This window comes from Pipistrellus kuhlii, unplaced genomic scaffold, assembly GCF_014108245.1.
Source record: "Pipistrellus kuhlii isolate mPipKuh1 unplaced genomic scaffold, mPipKuh1.p scaffold_m20_p_13, whole genome shotgun sequence".
Classification (NCBI taxonomy): domain Eukaryota; kingdom Metazoa; phylum Chordata; class Mammalia; order Chiroptera; family Vespertilionidae; genus Pipistrellus; species Pipistrellus kuhlii.
The window spans coordinates 48584379-48603971 of NW_023425438.1; the positions used below are offsets into that span (position 1 = coordinate 48584379).

At 40.8% G+C, this 19593-nt stretch overlaps 1 protein-coding gene across 2 annotated transcripts; it reads left to right on the forward strand.

Moving 5' to 3' along the window:
* Positions 1-8420: 8420 nt before the first annotated feature.
* On the forward strand, positions 8421-17438 carry IL1A (interleukin 1 alpha). 2 transcript variants are annotated; one of them, XM_036435980.2, is made up of 7 exons: positions 8421-8515; positions 9097-9151; positions 10133-10181; positions 10987-11209; positions 12893-13066; positions 14751-14869; positions 17064-17438. In XM_036435980.2, exons 2-7 carry the CDS (start codon positions 9105-9107, stop codon positions 17253-17255), a joined length of 804 nt encoding a protein of 267 aa, XP_036291873.1. In that variant the 5' UTR covers positions 8421-8515; positions 9097-9104; the 3' UTR covers positions 17256-17438. The 2 variants fall into 2 exon arrangements, with proteins under 2 accessions (XP_036291873.1, XP_036291874.1); XM_036435981.2 differs by having other exon boundaries at positions 8490-8515; positions 9012-9151.
* The last annotated feature ends 2155 nt before the right edge of the window (positions 17439-19593 follow it).

Genomic DNA, 19593 nt, shown 5'->3' on the forward strand with positions numbered 1-19593 from the left:
CCAGGCCCGGAGCAGCCAGGCCCGGAACAGCTCGCTCCTCGCCTGCCCCTGCCCCACGGCTGCCTCTCAGACATGGCTGGAAACTTTTGTGGGAACTTGAGGGTCTGCTGAATCAAGTGATGAAGGCTTAGATCTGGATGTGTTGAGTTAGTATAGGGCTGGGGTGTTGATCTGTGAGTGCCTTGGGTGGGGCCTGGATGAGGCTGGTTGACCTTTTTGGAAATGTCTTTTGTGTGAAATGTATCATTGGGCATATGGTGGTATTATTGATATGAGAAAATGCTAAGTAACTGATTTACTATCTGAAAAGGGATTTACTATCAGGGAAAGGGAGGGAGGAAGAGACTGAACATAAACTGTGCACCTATGGATGAGGACAATGGGGGATGGGGAGGGGGCAAAGGGTGGGGTGGGAACCTGGTGGAGGGGGATGGGGAGGGGGCAAAGGGTGGGGTGGGAACCTGGTGGAGGGGGGAAGAAATGAGGAACCTTTGTAACAACATGAACAATAAAGATTGATTAAAAAAAAAAAAAGGTAGAGATGGAAAATGTTGGACATCAGGGGAAAAGAGAAAGGAGACTGACTCTAAACAGAAAAAGCTCACAAGCACGGTCTCATGCAATCCTCCACAATCCTCACAAAGTAAGAATCAGTCCAGTTTTACAGTTGAGGCAACCGGAGCTCTAAAAGTTAAGTAACTTGCCCACAGCCCCAGAGTAGGAAATAGAGACATGGAATGTTATGTCTTCATTCACCCTCTGAACTCATCTGGAATATCCATGTCCACTCTCCAAATCTAACTCCTCAAGACACAACTAACACAGCCTCCATGAAGGCTCCTTAATTCTGGGTATCAGCTGCAGGCAGCCGCTTCCCCTCTGTACCTCTGCCCTTGTTACAGCACTTCTCTCACTCTGCATGTACGGTAGACATCTGCACAGGTCTGCCCACAGGGTAGAAGCTGATTAAGGGCAGTGCAGCTCTTTCCCACCTCTTTCCCCCTAGCTTCTGCCAGGATGCCTTACTGGGAAGCAGGTTTCAGGGGACTGTGCTCTGTGGGAACCTTTGCTGTCTTCTGCCCCGGGGTTCTACTCCCCAGCCCAGGCTCTTTCAGTCTGCTCTTTCCCTCCCAGAGGAGCCAAGGTGCCTTTGAAACACCCTGCAGGGTGTATAGTGACCAACTGGGAACAGCACTAAGACCCCAAAGGGCAGAGTGCAGAAAAAAGAAAGATCATACTTTTTCCTTGGACGTTGTTGTTTTTTTAAAACCAAATGCTCCAAAACTGGTCCAGCCTTTCAGACTCAAAATTTAAACTTCCCTGAGGGTAATCAAGGGCCCAAATGATTCTCTATTTAAACCAAGCTTTCTAGAAAACAAGCCTGAGTCATCACCACTTAATCGAGGGGTAAACTACCCCATTTCCTTCCAACTTATCAGCAATTGTCCTACATGCCTGTACTAGAAAAGGGGACTTACTTCTAGTTTATACTCAGCAGGACAATCAAATTTGCCATTGAAGTAATGAAAAAAGCGTGTATCTAAGTAACTCAGCTATACATGTAACAGAGAAAACTTTTACAAAAAGTCAGTAAGGAATGAGTCCAGGGTGGACCCTATGTAACCAAGCATAACAGTTCAAGAGCACAGAGGTGCCATGAAACAGACCACGGCTGTGTTCAAAGTAGTCATGAAATTTGGAATGGACATCCAGGGTTGGAGGAACCCTAGTAGTCATTCAGCCTAAACTCCTTCCTTTATAGATGAGGAAATCCTGAAGACATGTAGGAATGTTGTAGGTCACTAGACTGGTTAAGGTCAGAGCCAGATTCAAGCCTCTTGCCTCTCCAACCACATTGTATGCCACATTTGCCAGATCTGCTACTCCCTGCTCTATGGCACAACTGCTCTAACTGGGGCTCATCCTTCCCAACAACCAGGAGTCTGGAAGCAGGGGAGAACTGTGTTCTGGGCATAGGACCTTTGCTAATGACTATTTGCATACATAATAAGTCAGCCTCATATCACATTGAATGCTTATATTAGTGGTTATAAAAATGCTTTGAAAACTGAAAAGCACCATATGTTAGGCTTTTAATATAATTACCATGTGATTTGTATCTGGGATGTTATCTCAACAGAACCAACTTAATTATTGGACAGTTTATTTCATAGCTGATTTATCTTTTTATCTGGAATTGGAATTTGGCCAAAATTAAGGCATCTGATTAAGTTCTTGATTTGCTTTATTGGCAAATTCATCCCATCAATTATCTGAAAGAGGAATTTGACATTTCACCTTGCATTCTGTGATAGAGAAGGGAAGTCATTCATAGTAGCAGAATAAGTCAAGTTATCCCACAGAAACAAACCCAGAAATCTCATTGACTTAGCCCATTTTTGTTTCCTACTGATGCCAAGTCTAAGACAGGTTGTTCAAGTCTCACCCAAGTGGAGCCACACCTCAACCACTTGCAGCCACACCATCTCGAATAGGTGACTTCCAAAGTTGCTGCATCAGAGGAAATTGGAGATGACAGGGGCACACGCTGAGCCTTGATTGCATCAGCCTGGAAGTACAACCCAGAATGTACTACTTCCTGCTCACAATGCATTGGTCAGAATAAGCCAACATCCCTAATTGATGGCCAGAGAGACAGGAAATGAAAACCGAAATTTATTAAGTAACCACCACAAGTGAGCAAATGGATATTCCATGAGTATAATCTACCACGTACGTTCCCTAGATTTCAGGGAAGCAAATATTTCTCCAACTATGCCATTTGCATATAAACAAATCTGTAAATGCTGTGAAAAAAACAAAAATGATTGGAAATAACACTAACATAGTAATAATGAATACCTCCAGTTATTCCAGTGGTTGTGGGTTTTCTTCTCTTCTTTAGGTTTTTTATATTTCCCTAGCAGTATTTAATAAACATGTTTGGAATCCAAAAAAGTAAAACAAGTTATTTTTTTTTTAATTGAGAAACAAGTTCAGACCAGGGATAGCTATGGCTCCAATGAGGAAAATGACTCAAAAGGAAAGGGACTTTCTTTACAATGAACTTCTGATTGGACGCTCACAATTAGCAAGCAAAAATAAAAGTGAGAGATGGGCACAGACATGCCTGCTGACACACAGGAGGCTCTCTAGTGAACTTTGATATTCTCTCTGTGTGTGTGTGTGTGTGTGTGTGTGTGTGTGTGTGTTTCTTTTTTATTTATTTGAGAGTTTGTTGTTGACACTATTGCAGTTGTCCCCCATTTGCCTACCTCCACCCTGCCCCTGCCTCCTGCTTTCTTGGCTTTCACCGCACTATTGTCTGTGTCCGTGGGTTATTCATATATGTTCTTTAGCTATTCCCTTCATGATTTTCACAAAGCATCTGTGAAAGAAGAAAAGGAAGTCACAGAACCAAGGAGCCAGGCAGAGAGGGCACAACCTTACTATCCACCATCTCAAGAGAAGAGAGAAAGAGAATGTGGAATAATTTTAAAAGAAAGCACAAAAAATTAGGGAGCAAATGAACTATGGCAAAGAGAAGGGGTCACAGCTACACGGGGATCTGCTGTTTCAGCACAAGTTCTGCCAATTTGAGTCCTCCATCTACTCCAAGCCATAGCATCCCTCTGTTCTCTGAGTTCTCAGAGCACTTACCCAAAGTTCACCCAATGTTAAATGGGTAAAGGCCTTAGTGGGTCTACACGGGGTCCTGCCTATATGACCCTTCCTCTCCAGCCTCATTTCATCACCCCTATAGCCCTCACCTTTCAGGAATCCAGCCTTGTACCCTATGTTTATTAAATCGACCATATGGCCTTTGCTCATCCTAATGTTCCCCCTTCCTTTCCCAGTGAACTACCCACTCCCAGTCTATGAGCTCCTCTGTTTGATGCCCTCATTCCATTGATTTCAATGTGTGCTGATCTGCTCATTCAGGAATGTCTTCACTATCCTCTTCTAGTGAAGCAGAGCAGCTACCATGGCCAGTTTTTCCCACTAAATGGAGTGTCACTCTTTTTAACTCTTTTTACTTATGGGTGAGATGACTCCTTCACCTTACCCTTCTTTAATGAAGAGCTAGAATCAGTAGGTAATAGTAGGATATTTTGAACTAGAAATCAAGAAACAGTGAGTTGCTACCCTTACAAGTTTGGCTCAATGGACAGGGCATCGGCCTGTGGAGTAAATGGTCCTAGGTTCAATTCCAGAAAAGGGCATGTACCTTGATTGCAGGCACATCCCCAGTAGGGGGTGTGCAGGAAGCAGTTGATCGGTGTTTCTCTCTCATCATTGTTTTTAACTCTCTATCCCTCTCCCTTCCTCTCTGTAAAAAAATCAATAAAATATATATATTTTTTAAAAACAGTGAGTTTCCATATTTGCTCCCACTCTTATATGGAACTCTCAATGTAACCTTGGGACCATGATACTTCCCTCTCTGAGCCTGTTTCCTCCTTTATAAAGTATAGTTTAAACCAGACAGTATCTGAGGTGCCTCCTTCTCTCCAACATAGCATTCTAGGTCCTTCAATTGACTAAAAAGACAAAGCAAAAAAAATAGAGAAATAAATTTTCAAAAGCAAAGGAAAGGATGAGGTCACACTAAGAAAGGGAGAAGGCCTGTGGTTCATTGAGCCTGGGCTCTGTGTCTGAATACCATTGCAGCACTTGATCACCTTGTAACCTTGAGCAGATTGCTTAATGTCCCTGGGCCTTGACTTCCTCTTGTGAAGAATGTAATAAGTATATTTCCCTCACAGGACTGGTTAGAGGATTAAATGAGATGATGTATTATAATACAGGGAACATGGAAGTCTATAGTACGTATTAGGTCCTTTCTGTCTTCCCACTGACTGTCAAGGAATTTTAAAGTGGATTATAACTAAGTAGGGCATAAATTGAGACAAAGGCTCAGTTGTCTCTGCATGTTTTGGTCCCTGCACACTTTATTCCTCTGCAGAGGCTTTCTACCACTTAAAACAAACAAACAAACTGCATCCCTGAGATTCACAGAGTTGCGTTACTCTCCTCATTCAAGCAATCCTATGAGATTCCACTACATGCAATGATTTTAAAGTTGGTTCCAAAGATGTTTGCAGATGTTTTCTGTCTTCATGATACAATGGCAAGAGCATGACTAAAGTCCCCATTCAGCTACCACCGACCAGGTACTCAATTATAATGGTCACTTTCACCCTTTCCTGTATGTCACAGAAAAACATGAGACCCTAGCTGGCTTTGCTCAATGGATAGAGCATTAACCTATAGACTGAAGAGTCCCAAGTTCAATTTCAGTCAAGGGCACATGCAGGCTCAATCCTTAATGAGGGGTGTGCAGCCAATCAATGATCCTCTCTCATCATTGATGTTTCTATCCCTCTTTACCTCTCCCTTCCTCTCTGAAATCAATAAAAATATTTTTTAGCCAAAACCGGTTTGGCTCAGTGGTAGAGTGTCAGTCTGTGGATTGAAAGGTCCCAGGTTCGATTCCGGTCAAGGGCATATACGTTGGTTGTGGGCACATCCCCGGTAGGGGGTGTGCAAGAGGCAGCTGGTCGGTGTTTCTCTCTCATCGACGTTTCTAGCTCTCTATCTCTCTCCCTTCCTCTCTGTAAAAAATCAATAAAATATATTTTTAAAAAATATATTTTTTAAAGAAAAACATGAGATTTATTTGGAGGAGGAAAGAAAGGGAGGGAAAATATTTTAACCCATTTCCTCTCTCTCTCTTTCTCTCTCTCTCTCTCTCTCTCTCTCTCTCTCTCTCTCTCTCTCTCTCTTCAAAGTATCCTAGAATCACTGAATGATAAAGTTTTGAGGCAGGAAATACCTTTAAGGATTATCTATTTCAACCCTGTCACTTGACATTAGGGGTGATAAGAGATTTGAGCATCTATATTCATTGGAAAGAGAAGATTGGACTTAGAATTTAAAAACTTGAGTTCCATTGCTAGCTCTGCCAATTTTATGGCCATAAATTGGTCACTCAACCTCTCAGGAGTCCCCAGCTATGAAAGAGGACAGTGATCACTACTTACCGTAGGTGAAGTAAGGAACCAGTGAGACCATGCAGGTGAGAGCTCTTTGTGAACAGTAAAGCAGTTTTCAAAGGAAAAGCATTGCCATGACTCTTTGGACACACAACCTTCGAGCTTATAGAGCACATGCACTCACCTACCAAAATATATCATCTCATCTCAAATATCTAATTTTGTGAATCAAGAAAGAAAAACACTGACCCTAGCAAAACCCCTGGCACAGAATAAGTGCACAGAATTTTTTCTGAAATATTTAGGTGAAAATGACTAAAGAAGGGTTTTTTGAGGTCTACTCAGAGTCAGGAGGTAGATGCATGAAGCTACCCAAAATCCCTGTCACAGGACAGCCCTAAACATACTGTGGTTCCAGTGGAGCTCTACCTAGTGCGTTCCTCTCCCTGTCCCCTAGAAGGAAATGGCCTGATGCAGAGGCTTCCTTACAAGTCAACCTTTGTTCACACTCACAGAACAGTAGCCTCCCCAAAACCCAGCAGGGACTTCACCTGCATAGTTTGCTGTTTAAAAACTGGTTTCCAAGGTCACATGAAGGAAAAAGTTAGATGAGACCCCAACCTGAGTTGTCTGTCCAGAAAAAAAATTTCAAGCTCTCCTTGAGAAATTCAACGACCGCAATGAAAATTCTCTGCAACGGAGAATGCCATTGGCCAGGATGGGCATTGTCACTGGTAATGGAACCAATGGTATTTTCCTGGATTACCAAAGAAGTGTTGCATGTTCTTCCCAGAAACTAAATATCTTTATGGTTTCAATGGAGATCTTCATCTGAAAATGCCCTCCCCATTGAAGATTTTAAACCAATATTTTCATAAGAACTATTTTTCCTTTGTTGAACCAAGGCATTACAGTGATGACTATACAGATTCCCAGGTGACAGAGCCATCATTAGCATTGCTATTATTTTTGTTTCCCTGCATCGCCATAACAGCCCACATTCACACTGCGCTCTGCAATCGCTTCTTAGTAATAGGCCTCACAAGATCTCTGTGAGGCAAAAGGGTGACTAGGATTAACATTTCTGTATTGCCTAAAGGGGAACCACAGACATGGATGGAAGATAACTGGCTACCAACACCATTTTTACAGTGATCGTACTGAGACACCCACCCTCTGCCCCAATTTGGCCCTACATTTACACTGCCTTCTTCAAGATGCCAGCTATTTTTGTAGCTCTTGTTTATGGCTATTGAAACACCAAGTCTATGATCAAGAAGAACTGAACTCGACAAAACCAGACATTTTGCACCTAGGATAGACCATAATGATCACCTAACCAGCTCCTTAAGGCGCAGAACCAGAGAAAATGCTTTATCGAACTCACACAAGCCACTTCCTCCCAGTTCTGTGCTTGAATGTGTTTTTATGCCATGTTGCCATGCCTCACCTTTCTCTCTTTACCTTATTTTTCTTCCTTTCCTTCTTCTTCCATCCATTTCCTTCATTTAAAATTTGTGTGGTTTAAATTCCAACCAGGAAACCAAAGACATATATCTGCTAAGGCTCTGGTGTTGCACCACCGGAACTGGGCTAGTCTCAGAATACTGAGAAAGTCTGTCAGTGTCAGAAATGAGTCCCTTCCTTTCTTCAACCTCTATTCTTGAGTCTAGCCGCTGGGCTCTGGCTCTGGCTCTGGCCAGGGACTTGCCTACACCTCCCTGTGTCTGAAACTATCCTCACTCTCCTGGGGTTTGTCCTGGAAAAGACCAGACCACTCTTTGGGCTCTGGTGGAGGCTGTAACATGCCAGAGCCCAGGGTTCTCTCCTGAACCTGTCACTTCTGTAGGAAATGGATTGATGGTATTCAGAGGAGTAAGAGGATAAAGACTTTTGTAGTTGAATGTCACTTTTGTCTCCTCTGACCTGCCCTAATCAGCAGGTTGTCACCCCATATTCTGAGTGATTTATTCCTATTCAAACAAACTCCTTCTTTGGGGGGGGGGGGGGGATGGATCTTCTTCTCTTAAGGACCACCCCTCAGCTGCCAGGGGCTGCCAAGTACCCTATCCATTCATGCTCAGCCACAGGGAACAATAAACAAATTAAGCCAAAACACAAACCACAGCTCCGAAGCTCCCCTCCAACTCCAACTTCTGATTTCAGGAGTTCTCTTTCCTCTTCCATCATATATTTTTAGAAACTTGTTACATGTCCTATGTCTTCTTCCTTTTTTTTCTAAGACTGTGTGCTTATAATTGTTTAGAGCAGAGCAATACAAACACAAAGCAATTCAAAAATCCTGGTTATCTCTGCAAACAACATTATCAAGTTTATCATCTGCCATTATAAGGGCAAAGGAACATAAAAGCATACAAAGCAGAATTCTTCCTTGTGAATTCCCAGTGACGCACCCATGGCCACGCCTACTCCACAGAAGACAAAAGGCAAAGGCACGGGACTCAGGCTAAGTCTCCGGCCAGAGAAGGAGTCACTGCACTGGCGGCTGAGTAACCAAGGTATTGTCCTTATCACATCTTTGGCTTTAAAAATATTTTTTTCTTTTTATCCTTGGCTGTTATCTCTCTAACTGCCTTCTTTAGAGCTAAAGCCTTTTCCTCCCTTTCTTGTCCTTTCCTGATTTGGAGTGTGAGTTAGAATCATGGTCAGATTTTAGAAAATGATTTTTTCTCCCGGTGGAGAACTGGGAGACAGAGGAACTTGTCTCATATAAGAGCAAGCCTTTCCTCTAAGGGAATTCTGCTCCCAAAAACTGTCTCTCTTTTGCATCTGTGTAAGGCAAATACCTCATTCTTGTGGTGTTTTAACTTAGCCAAAGTTCACTGAATGCCTGTGTGCATGCATTGAATTAAGACACATAAGGGATACTAAGATTCTAAACGAAATTTACAAGCTAGTAGAGGAGGCAGATGCAATGCAAATCATTCAAGGGATTCAAAAGAAGAATGGGGAAAATGCTGAGCGTGGGCTAAGTCATGCATTATGTTTCTCAAGAAGCGCAAAGCGGAGGTGTTTCCCCATGAAGGCATCTGGTTGAGGAACTGGCTGGGCTGACAGCCCCTGGTGTTCTCTGTTTCAGAAGTCAACATGGCTCAGGTTCCTGACCTCTTTGAAGACCTGAAGAACTGCTACAGGTAGGAAATAGATTCTCTTGTGATTCGATGAGGGGATCAAGGCACATTAGAATTCAGCTAGGGATTACAGTGACTAGCATGGGGCTAGCCTAGCAGACACTGAAGAGATGTGTCCTCGCTCCAAAATCAGGGCATGTTCAGCAAAGACCCAGGGCAACTAAGCATCCAGCATGTTAAGCTGAGATGGGATTGGGAGACAGCTATTCCAGGAAAATTATTTTTAAGGCCTGATGAGTCCTAGTGAATTTCAACATCTCCTCAGACACAATCTCAGCTGGGTTCCCATGTCTGACAGTGATAGGTTTTAATGGACTGTCAGAGAGGGAAACCATTCTCAGAAAACTTCTTGATCTCAATCTGGAATGGGAAATGGCTCCACAGCAGTCTGAGTACTTGAGTGCTTACACACAGTCCAACCTCATCCAGACATAGGAGAAACATAAATGAATAAGAAGGTAACATTATAGAGCCTTAAGCTAGCACGGTGCTCCCATTACCTGTTACTATACACTAACACACACTAGGCCATCCAGGTGTTGTTTGGATGTGCTGCCAAGTATAAATGACTAAATCCAGTTGAGTGAATACATTAAAGCAGCCTATAACATATATTTGGCTAAAATTAAAGTGAGATGCTTCCAAAGTATTTCTTTTCTCTTGAGAAGCTTAACATTTTTCTCTGAAATTTAATTATAACTCTTCAATTTGTTAGTCAAACTCTGTTTTTGTTGATAAAACCCAGGTAATGTTCAAAGTCTGCCCTGATGATTACTACAGTAATTCCAAATTAGTGAGAGACAGATCATTGTATAGATGTCTGTTTATAGAAGTCTTCCATTTTCTAAAATGACAGTAGTTGCTGTGTATGTGTGTGTGTGTGTGTGTGTGTGTGTGTTACCCAAAGATAATGTGGTAATTAAAATACATTGCCCAGTGACTGTACTGATATAACAATTACATTCTTATCATATTGTTTGACAGTGAAAATGAAGAATACAGTTCCAAAATCGACCAACTCTCTCTGAATCAGGTAAGCCAATGACTGATTCTTTCGGGATTGCTATCCTAACACTCGTATTTTCTCCCCTGGAAGAGAACCGCAATGGCTCAAATCCTAGAATGCTTCTGTCATACCCTAACATGTATCTGCCTCTGTGCACTGAGAGTTGATGGGCTTCATCATGCTCACTAGATTTTCCCAGAACAGAGCAGAACTATCTTGAATCCCAAGAACTGAAGACTCTTGGCCAGGTTTCATCAGAATGTTATGCCATCCTGAGACCGCCTCTTTGGGATATGTCTCCTAAAGAGATATGTTGGGGTCATCCTCTCCAGCTCCAGAAATTAGCGAGAGCCCTACAATGTAACAGCCCATGAAGCTAAGGTGGAGGAAGCAGGCCACACACCACCTGTGAGATTTTGCTAGGAGACCACACAAGTACTGCCTGTGTGTATTAGGTACTGGCTCTAAAAGCTGTTCTCAGAGGAATATTTCTAGACTCTTTGTGCCCTACAAGTGAAAATCTAACATCCTGAGAGAGAACTAAATGGAGAACCTCCACTCACAATGATCTCACTTGTAAACCTATTTCATTACATCTCATTTTTAAGTCGGTTAATGGGTGACAATAACCGGCCAAGAGGTCACGTCCTTTCAGGGAAATCCTGAGAGTTAAGGGAAGTGTGAGGGAGAGGGGAAGACTGATGAAACATGGGTTCGCCAAGGCCAAAATGCAGCTCCTTCTCACTGAGTCTATGGAATAAAACTCCTGCGGAAAGTACTCTCATTCTGTGGCCTTGGGAAGCCTCTCAGGTTCTACTTCCCTTTCTCACAGAAATCCTTCTATGATGCATACTACGACACACTTCCCAAGGACCGCACGGATCAATTCCTGTCTCTGAGTACCTCCGAGACCTCTAAGACATCCCAGCTTACCTACAAGGAGAGTATGGTGGTGGTGTCAGCCAGTGGGAAGATTCTGAAGAAGAGACGATTGAGTTTCAATCAGTTCATTACCAATGATGACCTGGAAACCATTGCCAATGATCCGGAAGAAGGTAGGGAGTCAAGTACAATAACATCCTTATTTTCCATTTTTAAGCAAATGTAGGGACAATAGAATATGGGGGCAAATAAAACCTAAAGTCAGAGTAACAAGAAGGCAACCAGACACTAGTCTGGTAACTATAAGGAAAGAAGATTAAATTATATCCCTCTCCAGCAGGAAGGAGGCAGCAGTGGCCTGTGTCTAAAATATTTGCTCACATGCTCATTTCGTGGCCATATTGTAAAGGTCATGTGACTTTCAGGCCTTTGGCGGAAAGCAGTTATACACTGTTTTTGTGGGTATCAGTTTACAAGCTGTGTTCCTCCACATGCTGACTATGCCTCCTTAGCCAAAGAACTTCATCCCCCTGTGCTCCAGTTTCCCCTACTGTAAATGGAGATCATCAGAGCCCCTACGCATTGTGAGGATTAAATGTGTCAATACTTGCAAGCTTCTTGACTGGAATAATGCCTGGCACATAGGAAAGATCCAGTAAATATCAGCTATTGCTGTTGTTATTAATCTTACTATTACTACTGCTGCTACTGCCTTTATTAATACTACCAACAATACCACTTGATTAATGGCTGCATTATCTCTACACTTTGCAACAACTCTACATTCTCATTTTACAGATGAGGAAACTAAGCTCAGTGAGATAGTCACCTTCCCGATTTGTAAATGGGAAAGCCTTAAACCAAATTTGTTTCTAATGATAAAAACCATGATTTTTCTCCCATGCCTCTATTTTACAACCCTCAATGTGAAACAAAAACCAAATATGTTTAAGGTAACACTATACACTAATACACATTCACCTAGAAAATTAAGAAGTAGAAGAAAATGTAAGAAAGAAATAAAAATTACTCATACTGCTACTAAGAGTTTACCACTGCCAGTACTATGATAGTTGTTTCTATATACATACATGCACATGTTAGGATCACAGTTTCATATGTAGTTTTTTTTTTCAAGTAACAATATATCAAGGACATTTTAGAGTGAAATTTTTCACCAATATAAATAATTGTAAAGGTCATGTGACTTTCAGGCCTTTGGCAGAAAGCATTTATACACTGTTTTTGGAAATCATTGCCAATGATCCAGAAGAAGGTAGGGAGTCAAGTACAATAACATCCTTGTTTTCCATTTTTAAGCAAATGTAGGGACAATAGAGTATGGGGGCAAATAAAACCTAAAGTCAGAGTAGCAAGAAGCTTGTAACAACAAACATCCATATCAATAAGCCATCATTTCTATCGCCATTTACACCTTAAAATAGACTCCTATAAGTAGAATTATGCAGAGCCATGAAAATTTGTGAAGATACTAATTTATATCACTGTTAAGAGGGGGACAGACATTTAGACCTCTCCCTCAGTAACATACAAAATTCTTAATATATGTATTTCTTTACACAGAGTGCATTCATTTGAAAATATAGATGGGGATATTAAGAACTTTCCTGGTTACTTAGAAACCTCCAAACAACCAAAAATGAAGACATTGCAGATAATCTCTGTTTAAAAAAATATAGAGGCATCACAGTTTAAAAAGAAATAATGTTAAAATCCACTCTGTTACGGCTGGGTGATCCCACTTCTCTGTTTCCTCATTTCTGTGCTTGTATTAGAGCAGGCATGTCATGTGTCTGCTCCCAGACACTAATCTGAGATTGTGCTAATGATTTCAGAAATCCTCCAGCCCACATCAGTTCCTTACAGCTTCCAGGGTAATGTGAGTTACCCCTTCATGAGGGTCCTCAAAAGACATTTCATCCTGAATGACAGCCTCCATCAAAGCATCATTCGAGACACATCGGGCCGTTTCCTCGTGGCTGCCACATTACATGATGGGGACCAAGCAGGTAAGCAGACAGCTCAATCATTCTCCCTCCTTTATTTTTGTATTTCTTTCAAGCTTTCTACTTTCAAAGAAAACAGCTCTCTAGACTCTTGGCTTTGCACAACTTTTCTAGAACAGAAGGATGAATATCATCCTGGCAAAGACAGGAGCCTCAACCAAACCTGGAGCCCCACAAGCAGGTGTCCTGTCCTTGAGGACATCTAAGTGCAGTGTGCAACTTCCTGATGTAGTTTCTCCTTTGGTTCTCTCAGTCTTATCCTCCTTTTTAAAGACGAGGAAACTGAGGCTCAAAAATATTAAATGACTCACCCCAGTTTGCCCAGAACCAATGAGGAGCCATCACGCTTTATTAGAAAGCCTGGCCAGCAAACTTACAAATAACACCAAATTAGAAAGAACCATTATCTCAAGTATATAACATAATTGGAGGCAAAATACCCAATAATATGCAAATATGTTCTGAAGGATGAAACTTGGTGTCTAAGAAGTTTTATCACACCATTTCCATGATGTATATGGTTAGCTTCAGGTTATGTCATCATCTACAAAATTATTTCCCAAGATCCACAGAGGATCCTCTGCAGTAAACAGCAGAGCTCTCTGATTGAACTTGAGCTAGCACGCTTCCCATGCTATGACAGTTACAAATTATTTGTGTTCTATTCACCAATTCTCCTATAAACTGGATACACACACACACACACACACACACACACACACACACACTGAGTGACCAGATTATTATGATCTCTGAACGCATAATAATCTGCCCACTCAATGTATATCCTATATAATAAAAGACTAATATGCAAATTGTCCCCTCAACCAGGAATTCAACCAGCAGGCAGGTCAGCCAATCACCCATATCCTCTCCCCCTGGCCAAGCTGGCTGGCCCCCACCCATGCATGAATTCATGCACTGGGTCTCAAATACACACACACACACACACACACACACACACACACACACACACATACACTGAGTGGCCAGATTATTATTATGCTTTAAGAGATCATAATAATCTGGCCACTCAATGTGTGTGAGTGTGTGTGTGTATATATATATATATATATATATATATATATATATATATAGAGAGAGAGAGAGAGAGAGAGAGAGAGAGAGAGAGAGTTTTCTCTAAGAAATTCTGTTGCAAATATCTTTGTATATATACATTTTTTCCTACGAGGTTATTTCTTTAGAAGAGCATATCCCAAAAGTGGAACTCCTGAGTTTCTAGACATATATAATTTTACAACTCTTATTAAGCTTTGTTCTCTAAGAAAATTTTAACTACTTGTCACTAACACTAGCAACAAGCCTATCAGCTTCCCTAAACTCTCCATCTTAGGTCATTATGAACTCATGACCTCACAAATTATAGTGTCTTATCCCATTAATGTAATTACACTAGATTTAATAAATACTTAGCCCCCAAGCATTCATTCAATTTAGACGATTCTAAGGATATTAACCAAGTGTCTATCTGCCTACTAAGTATGGCAGACATGGTAAAGTCACATCAATGTGCCAGGTTCCATTTCTGTCACTTACACCATAATGTGGGACCTACTACACACACACAGGCACACTCAGGCATAGACAGAGTATCTATTGATACATAAACACTTGATTCTATACAAATACCATATATTTACTTTCTTTTTGGCTTTTCTCTTCACAGTGAAATTTGATATGGGTGGTTATAAATCAGATGATCTTAAATTTCCTGTGACTCTAAGAATCTCAGACACACGACTGTTTTTGAGTGCGCAAAAAGAAGGCGAACCCGTATTGCTAAAGGTCAGTTGTCCTCTGTCTCTAATTTACCTTTGCATACATTTATAAATAACTCCAAACAACAGACACCCCTAGCAGGGTGCACAGTCCTCTTCTCTTCCTACCACAGCCCCCACCTGCTCATCTGGCCCCATCCTGCTTCCATCCCCAGGGGAAATTCTGGGCAGAATCTGTGAGAGAGTAAAATGCAGGTGCAAGAATATATAAGAGATAAATTGCCTTCTTCCTTCTTCTTTCTTTCTCTGCCTGATCCTGTTCACCTCCCATTCCAGGACATCCATTTATTCATTGTTATTTTATCCTTACTGACATCTACTATCTGTTTTTACATTATTTAGGCATTAGGATGATGGGCCTGCCTCCAAGAAACTCAAACAAGTCAACTGAGATTAGAGAGGATTAATCATGTGCCACTGGGCACAAGGGAAAAAGCTGGAGTCAACACTCTATCCCTAGCCTTCTGACTCTAGCACCTCTTTCTTCATTGGTGCCCACATTGTCCTTAATCCCAGTCCCATCTCCACTGCCAAAAATATAGATGCCCACTTTAGTGGAGTTTTCTCCACTAATAAATAGGTGACTCTTACTCAGTAAATTTATAATCCAACCCCCAACCCACTAGAATTTATGTGATGCATGTGTTTCTTTACTTGATCAAGTGAAATGAAAGTGGTGTCAGTGGCTTCATTCATGAAGTCATTTAGTAAGCATTATTTGCTGACAGCCTTCTGTCTGTCAAGCTCAGTGCCAGTGTAGGCACTAATAATTGGTGTAGGCAGCGGTACACCAAAGTCCCTAACCTTATAGGACTTAGTCTCCTGGGGACACAATCAATAAACAAACCAAGCAACCAGCACAACATGCAAGATGCTATAAAGCAAATGGACAAGGTACTGAGATTTTTAAAAAGTGGGAATTCTCTTTAGATAGAGAGGCAAAAATAGAGTTCCCTGTGAGATGAGAGCTGCTGAGGGGAGAGGGGGGCATGCCATCATACAAGGGAAGTGGGGGGAGAAGGGCATAATAAAAAGAGGGGTCTGACTGCTCCCAGCCCTAGATCTTTAAGAGTTTAAAGGCTAGCTTCAAAGATCAGAAGGACACTCTAGGAGCTGGGCACCAAGAGAGGAGGGAAGAAAGGCAGAGGCTGGTATTAGTGGAGCCTTGCATTTGGATTTCCTCTGAGGTGCAATAAAAAGCCATAAAAGGGAGTTCATTTATGTTTTCTAAAATAGAGGCTAGATCCGAAGGAAAGCAATAGAGGAAGCAGACAGCTCCACTAGGAGGCAATAACAACAGTCATGGGGTGGGAAGTGCTGGGACAGGTGGAAAGCAGTAGACAGAATCTCATTACATTTTGAAGACAGAATAAAAAAGAGCAAGAGGAGAAACTCCACTTATTGAAATGAGAAAAAATAGGAGAGAAGTAGGTTTGCGTAATGAAATCTTTATTGACATTAAAAACTCCAAGGGAACCTCAAAAGGGATATTTAGTTTCTTTAGATTAAAAAGAATAGAGAAGAAGTATCTCAGGTTAGAATTTGAATTTTACTTTTTTTCATGAAAGTATTGTTAAATTCTATTCATAACCACAAGAAGGATAGAGTCTAAAGAGATCACAATCATCAACAATTTTACAGAAAGAATTCAGCTGCTAATATACCTGTGTAGTGGAGTGTGTGTGTGTGTGTGTGTGTGTGTGTGTGAGTGTTTTGATATTTTTTCAACCTTCAATTGTTGATTCAAATACATACATAAACATTTCTACATTATATATTGTTTCCCCAAAGGTATGATTTACACTCTTAGAGGTCAAAATTTTTAGAGGTTTTAAAATTGTTTGTGCTTAGATTTGATGCAAAATGTCTTATGTTTGCATTGGAGGTAAGACAAGAATAACGTTTGACCACACCTGCCAGGATACAGAGAGACACTGGTGTCATTGGCAATCTTCATGACTAATTTGGATTTCTCTCCAGTTAACTAAGGAAATCAACTATTATGAGTAGATGATGTCATACATCTAATAGGCATGTAATAAATGCTTACTGAATGAACAAATGAATGAAGAACCTAGGTAATATTACAGAGTCAAAATCTTAAAGTGCTATGTTTCTCACTAAGGATATACCAAAGGGACTGAACTTTGACTTTTGTTCTAGCATCTTATTCTCTGACAACTCTGCCCTCCTTATCCTAGGAGATGCCTGAGACACCCAAAACCATCACAGACGAAACCAACCTCCTCTTCTTCTGGGAAAGTAAAGGCTCTATGGACTACTTTGAGTCAGTTGCCCATCCAAAGTTATTTATTGCCACAAAGGAAGAATACCAGGTGCACATGGCAAGTGGGCATCCCTCTATCATTGACCTTCAGATACTGGAAAACTAATAGCCTTGACTCTGGAGTCTACTTACTTGTGAAATGTTGACAGTCCATTTGTACCATGTACATGAGGCAGTCAATACCTTTACTCTTAGTCACTTGCTGAGCATGTGCTAAGCCTTTGTAATTCTAAATGAATGTTTACTCTCTTTGTAAGAGAGGGAGTAAGATCTAGGGGACCAAAACTAATATATAATATTGCTTGTTATTTAAGGAACACCCTATACTATGCAAGTACCAATCATTTTAATTATTATTATTCATTACAATCTTGGGAGGAACAGGGCTCCTGACAATAAAAAAGACTCTACCTATATTACATACGAGTTAACTAAAGCACAAAAAAAAACTAAGGAAGACCCACAATGGCAGTTGGAATGAGAAGCCATAGACCCAGGATTTCATTCCATCTGCTTGCCTTCTGCTTTTAAGTTGCTGATAGATCCTTAATCAAATACTGTAAGTTTCTTGGACTTCATTTTGACTGTCTTCAAAATGGAGGGCATGTCCTTTCTGCCTCAACAGTATTTTATGACAACCAATGAGATCATTTCAGTAAAACGCTTCTTGAAACTGAGCCTCAAGAACAAAGCAAAGCATTGAATGTTAAGTTATTATTTATATATACATAAATATTTATAAATATAATTTAAGATAATTATAACATATTATTATATTTATGTCAATTTTTTTTTCATTTGTGAGAGTGACCAGGTATCTTCAACAACATACAGTGTTCTCCAGGTTGAGTGAGTTTGATGTAGTTACACTAAGGCACTTTGGTCCAAGTTGTGCTCTTTCCATTGCCATGAGGCTATGTATTCTGGGATCCTTGCAATTATGATAATAAATTTATATTTTAATTATTTTCTTTGTTTGAGCTGATAATTGGCCAAAAGCTTTCGCTCCTCTACCTTTAAACTTTCTTTGTCATTCGTGTGGCATTATATTTCACCTGCTATCAATTTCTGCTAGCTAAAATGAATGACCTTGACTTTGGCAACAATGAGACAACTGTTATTTATTACTTCTAGGTTCTAAAAGTTGGGCTAAAACCACAGTGTCACATTACTATTACTAATAAAGACTGACATATTATCAATTACAATTGAATAAAAATTACAAAAAAGTAAATCTGACATATAATTATTGTCTTAATCATTATTTCACTGCACTAGAGGCCCAGTGCATGAAATTCATGCACTGGCGGGGTGGGGGGGTCCCTCAGGCAGCCTGCTCCCTCTCACAATTCAGGACCCCTCAGGGGATGTCTGAATGCTTGGTAGTGCTGCTGTGGATTTGGGAGAGGCTCCTGCCACCACAGCTGTGCTAGCCAGCCTTGAACTCAGCTTCTGGCTGAGTGATGCTCCCCCTGTGGAAGCACATTGACCACCAGGGGGCAGCTCCTGCCCTAAGCATCTGCCCCTTGGTTGTCAGTGCACATCATAGCGACTGACCAGTTGTTCTAGTCGTTCCTGTTGTTCTGTCATAATGGTCACTTAGACTTTTATATAGAGATAGATGGTAACTAGGAACAAAAAGTAAAAGTTCACATAAATAACTATAGTGCTATTATACATTACAAACCAAACCATGAGTTTATATTTTTTCTCTCCCTTTGTTAGCGAGCCAGTAGCATAACTGGCATTAAGAATGATAATATATTCAGGTTTATTTCAAGTTCACATTACAAATTTATAACACATGTGTTCATCTATCCACACAAACTCATACATACAGAGCCAGATTAATAACTAACCAATGCAAGTTAAAATCAAGGGAACTTGGAATTAGATTTGGGAAATAATGATGAAAGAGCAATTCTAGATGACTCTCAGTTTCCTATTACTGGGAAATAGGTGAGTGACTGTATCAATCAGTACTTTTGGTAGAAATATGGAGTTTTTCTCACTACCAGGATGCAGTATGATGAGTACCATTTTAGGCATGAAATTTGAGCTACTTGCAGGACACTCAGGTGAATATGTGGAATGGATAGATGATAATATGCCTGGAACCCAGGAGAAGTTAGAACTAGATATAGATTTGGAAGACAGAAGGTGTACAGTAGCTAAAATCTTAAAAGTGACATCAGAGAAAGAAGAGAAGAGAAACATATGGTGAACACTTGTTTGTTCATGCAATTGCCATCTCCCCTGCCTAAATGATAAGAAGGTCACCATGATGGAGTTCAACAGTCTTGGCACTGAACTTGTTAGACCCTGTTTATTTTATGATGGTCTTTATAAATCAGTTTTCAAACTGATGAGAGAAAAGCCAAATCTCCACCTTTAAGTCCAAAGTATAGAAACAAAAATCCAAAGGACATTTCCCTACCTCTTTT

Excerpts from the sequence above, each read along its gene's own strand:
- IL1A (XM_036435980.2), top strand. The coding sequence starts at position 9,105 with ATGGCTCAGGTTCCTGACCTCTTTGAAGACCTGAAGAACTGCTACAG. Across the intron at positions 9,152-10,132 it reads GACCTGAAGAACTGCTACAG|TGAAAATGAAGAATACAGTT; the intron begins GTAGGAAATAGA and ends ATTGTTTGACAG. Across the intron at positions 13,067-14,750 it reads ACATGATGGGGACCAAGCAG|TGAAATTTGATATGGGTGGT; the intron begins GTAAGCAGACAG and ends TTCTCTTCACAG.